We start from the raw sequence: 5,017 nt of genomic DNA, 5'->3' as shown, positions 1-5,017 counted from the left end.
GGCCACATGCTTTGAGGTGCTCCAGCGTGACCTCGTGCACAGCCACTGATGCTTCAAGGTCTACCTGCTGCGGCACAACATGACCACAGCCACAGATGCTTCGAGGTGTACCTTCTCCAGCGTGGACTTATCCTTGGGCCACAATCCCTTCAGAGGTCTACCTGCTGCGGCACAACATGACCACGGCCACAGACGCTTCGGGGTGTCCTGCTCCCGCGTGGACTCATCCACAGGTCACAGTCCCTTTGACTCGAGTTCACACTGGAGTTCCAGCCTGTCCAGTACGGCAGCACAGAAACAGCAGGGATGCCCTGGCCATCTGCCAGCCCAGGTGCATGGCCATTGCTCTTGCCAAAATGTTCCCAGGCACAGTAGACTAAGATGATAAGCAGTCGTACCTCTGCCCCAGAGAACTTCTCTTCCCCTTAAGCTATTCTTGTGATTGTTTTTAACATTAAGAAGTAGGTCTTCAGTAAAATTATGGGAACTGTAAATAAAAAATTTACTTTTATTTTGAATTGAAGTAGCAAAAGCTTATTTTGGCTTTTTCCCCATAAACTAAGCACTTTATATACGTCCAAGGCGATATCCTTGTGGGCTCTTTACCATTCCTTCCTACAGACAGATATAAAAGCTAGTGGTGTACACAGAAGTCATTGGATTCTCTTTAAGGCAAAGTGTCAGCCTAAGAACTTTTCTTCTTCCCTACTCTCTGCTCTTAGCTGCAGTCTACGTACGTACCAACAGTTCTCTTGTAGCTCTTCCCATATTATGAAAAGTTGGATGCATGATTTCTCATTTCCTCAGATCAGTTCATTCAAAAAAAACCTTCTGACATTTGGTAATGCTGATCATCTACCACTTTGAGAGGTTGAGAAGGAGCAACAAGGATTACATCTTAATTTCCTTGATGAAGATGTTATTAGATCTTGATTAAATGGCAAACTTAGCACTCTGTCTTGAAATATGCTCTGCCTTGTGATACTTGGGTTGGGGTTAAAGATCTAATCTTTTTCTTTGAGGAAAGCTTCTATATCTGTTTCCCTCTCTCCCAGCATTTCATAAAATTCTTTTGGTCTGTTCTTGGTCATTTATCACACACCTGAAGCATGGATTGATAATCTCCTGTGTGATTTGTCATTAAACACTTATTCCAAGAGCATGAAATGATCTTTGTGCGTTCATCTGAGAAGAAACCTGGGTTTTTTTCATGTTGTTCAGTTGAAAAAGGTGAGAGGATATAGTTATCCAAGTGCAATGGGATCCTCTTAGTGGAATGTAGCTTGTAATAAATGGTTGTCCTACTAGCTTGAGTTTACAGCCTTTTGTGTGAGCCATAATGATCTTGCAAAATGATACCTTGTGATGCATAGTAGAAGTCCACATAGACTGCTACTGAAAGCACAGCAAGCTAGGGGTGCAGCAGCCACAGTGAGAAGGTGATTACTTGATTAAAAAACATAATTCTAACAAGTACTCTGAAGTTAATGGAAAACTGAGTTTCTGAAATCCAAATACGTATTCACACCAAGTACTCTGCTACTAAAAGTCAGAACTGTTGATATTACTACACTGCTGTTATGAAACATCACTGCGTCATTTGAAATGAGAATGCTTAAGCTACAAAAGTTGATACAAAATATCTCATTAGTCCCCTTGTGTATTCTCTTCACTGATTTCATGTGACATTGGAATTAAAATTGAAATGGCTATGTGCTTCAACATTGTGATCTTGTGGATCAGGGGGCTGGAGTTAACCTACATGGTTAGGGAATAAAATCTACGTGAAGCTGAAACTTGTGGTAAAATAGCAATTTTAAACATAAGTAATTTTTCTTTTTTATGATTATAGGTGGTAATAAATTGTGCCATTCCGAAAGGGCTGAAGTACAATCAGGCTACACAGACCTTCCACCAGTGGCGGGATGCTAGGCAGGTGTATGGTCTGAATTTTGGCAGCAAAGAAGATGCCAATGTCTTCGCAAGTGCCATGATGCATGCCTTAGAAGTATTAAATTCACAGGAAGCTGGTAAGAGTCTGTTAACTTTTTTTTTTTGAAGACTGTTCAAATACAGAGATGGAAAAAATTCAAATGTTTATGCATAAAAGTCAGTAAGTCTTGTTTCTAGTTGTGATTCAGCCTCTAGCCATTTTAATTATTTGGGTGTTTTGTCTGCCTAACTGCTGCTGCTTAATAGCGATTCTCAACTTGACTGCCATCTGTGTAAATGCAATTCCTAACAAGTAAACATGTTTTCATGTTATCTATTATATATAGAAACTTGCTGACTTTGCTTTTTTTTTAATGAAACAAAACCAAAACACCTGACCAACAAATGCGTAGCTCTTAATCAGGGTACTTCTCAGGATTTCTAGAGACATTCAGTGTTCTTAATGCGTATGGGTATTTTTTCCTTCTCGTTGAGTACTGGTTTATTATGAAAAAGTTACGCGTTTTCCTCCAAACTTCGGAATTCAGGTCATCTTCTTTGGCAGGTCTTACCATACGGAGTTTTCTAGCTTGGAGACCTTGGATCCAGGGGTAACGTTCAGATGAGCACATATAATTTAGACAACAAATCTGTCATTTAATTTCTTTGGAGAACAGGATGACATAGAGGGTTTAAAACGTTGGTGGAAAACTTAGTGGCTTTCAGTCTCCAGGTGGTGTCTGTAATATATTCTAGATAGGCTCTACAGCAAATTGGTCAGTATAACACTGGGACACACACAGAGGGAGCTTTTATTTTAAAAGACTTCAAGATACTTTTGTGTTCTCGTAACCAAATAGAATTCTTTTGTCCTCATTAAACTTTAAAGATTGCCCGTGTAACAAGAGATAGTGCTTCTCTGCCAGTTTTCTTTCTCTTGTGTAGAAGAGAGGCTGTAGATAACCTTACTAGCGCTGTCTCAACTACAGCAAAAAAGGGTGACACTATCAAGCTGCTTTTCATTCTGATAGTTGTTTCAAGACTTACCTTTTGAAACTAAGCTACCTAGACCAAGGAGGATGATACGTTCTGCAGTGCTTATGCTGTTATGCAGCATATGAGGCCAAAATATAAAGGGTAGCTAGAGGTATAAGGTTTCTTTTTGCCAGCTAAAATAATCCAGTTGTGTATCCCATTTTCCTACCTCCCAGTTGGATATTTTCTCCTCTGAATCCCTCAGTTCTCCTTTCCCTAAGGGTTACTTGACTGTAAATATTTCATGCATTCTGACTGTTTATCATCTATCTCCCAAGCAACATTTGGGAACACACGAAGTGTTGGTTTCTACTCATTTGATGTAAAGTCTGAAAAGGCCTGATTTATGGTAATCACCACAAGTTTGAGGGTTTTATGTTGTTTCCTGTTACCTGTACTTGAAGAGTTTGGTACAACATATTTCAAACGAGTGTGTATGTGTATATACACACACATATTTTTCATCATTTAATTTAACTCCTTCTTCTCCTAACGCTAAAACTGAGTTACCAGAGAGGCTGAAATGACAGGCAGGCATGACAGTGCTCATTTTTTAACTGCTCAGTATGTCTGTTTTTTCATTTCACAGATTATTGGAATTCGTCTAATGACTAATTCTCTTGCTGTTTTATGCAAAGTACATGTGAGCTAACAGCTACGTTGTTATATTCTGCAGAAGTAGAAATTTTATTGAACTAAGATGCCACTTCAGTTCATAAAGACTCATTATTTAGACTTGGAAAAAACTAAAAGCATTTTTAGGGGGTTCCCTGAATGTGACTTTAATAGTAGAAAATGTCATTCAAACAATAGCCTAGAATCAATGTAACTCCACAGGAGCAAACAACTCAATGAAAATAACTCTTCTTTCTGTTGCATCACTTCAGTAATTTCTTAAATGATGGGAGGAGGAGGGGGGGAGCTGAGCTTTGCAATGAGTCTAAAAAACCACTGTACTTAGAATTCAGTCCTCTGCTCATCCCAAATCTTGAATTCTTCCAAATTGTTCTGCCAGTAGTCTATTCATTGGTCTCTGAAGTGGCCCTTCAGTTTGAGTTTGTCCACTTCATTCAGTTTAATACCAGTTAATCCCTGATGATTGGGGGGGTTGTTTTGTTTTCAGGTGGGTTTTTGTGTGGTTCATGAAATGAGAGTTGAGTATGACTGTAATATCACATCCTGGTTGCTGGCTACTGTGCTGTAGTCTACCTAGTTTGTTGTTAACGGCTTTGAGATGTAGGTCGGACAGGGACATGAATTAAGTTGTGTAATTATGTTTGATAGTGACTGGTTGTAACCTCTAAGTTTTCTGAATTGTAAGATAGTCACTTGGTTTCTCTTTCCTGTGATTTGACCTGGTAGTAGTAGGTGCAAGTCAAAATGCATTAATTAGCTGCATCACAAACTAATGGTGGACACCATCGGCACAGGAGGAGATAACTGTTCTTCTGTAACTTCTGTCAGCCAAGAAGGACTGCGGCTGTTTAAGATTAGCTATCACTTACCTATTTCACAGATACGTAGGTGCTCTAGCTTCCATCAAGATGAAATAAAAACAAAGCTTAATGTTATCAGTGTCACTTCAGCAAATGTCTGAAAATGAGTAGTTTTGCACTGCTGCTTGTAAAAAAAATCATAATTATGCATATAGAATTGCTTTTGTAAGCATGTTACTACTTCCAGACAATGTTTAAAGATAAATATTCATAATTTATCTGTGTTGAAATACTGTCAACAAGTGTTCCTAAGTTTTATCAGCTGGGAGGTTTGTCAGTGTATGATCTACATATTACTTAATTTTTCTGACCTGTATCAGTGTAAGAAGTAAAAAAGGTCAAGTATCTTTCTGAACATGCCTGCTTCAATAATGGAATAGGATACTAAGTAGCTTGCAGTTTAGAAACAAACTAATTGGACTCCTTGCTCAGTTTAATGCATTCTTTTCTCTATAGTTGGTATAATTTCCTAAAAGTGCAGCTAGAAATGAATCCTTTGGTGCTGTGGTTTTTTTGGGGTTTTTCCCCCCCAAGCATCTCTGACATAGCTGAAT

General features: G+C 38.8%; 1 protein-coding gene across 6 annotated transcripts in view; it reads left to right on the top strand.

Moving 5' to 3' along the window:
- The window catches only part of ENAH (enabled homolog (Drosophila)), a 56,174-nt gene that overhangs the window by 1,502 nt on the left and 49,655 nt on the right, over positions 1–5,017 (top strand). For all 6 annotated transcript variants that reach the window (XM_009273851.2, XM_009273849.2, XM_009273848.2 and 3 more), the window contains exon 2: positions 1,853–2,030. In XM_009273851.2, coding sequence (XP_009272126.1) covers positions 1,853–2,030 — 178 coding nt within the window. The remainder of the gene's footprint in view (positions 1–1,852; positions 2,031–5,017) is intronic.

The sequence above is a fragment of the Aptenodytes forsteri genome, unplaced genomic scaffold (assembly GCF_000699145.1).
Source record: "Aptenodytes forsteri isolate BGI_AS27 unplaced genomic scaffold, ASM69914v1 Scaffold319, whole genome shotgun sequence".
Taxonomy (NCBI): domain Eukaryota; kingdom Metazoa; phylum Chordata; class Aves; order Sphenisciformes; family Spheniscidae; genus Aptenodytes; species Aptenodytes forsteri.
Note: the sequence above shows the minus strand (reverse complement) of the source record. Positions and strands in the feature narration are given on the sequence as shown.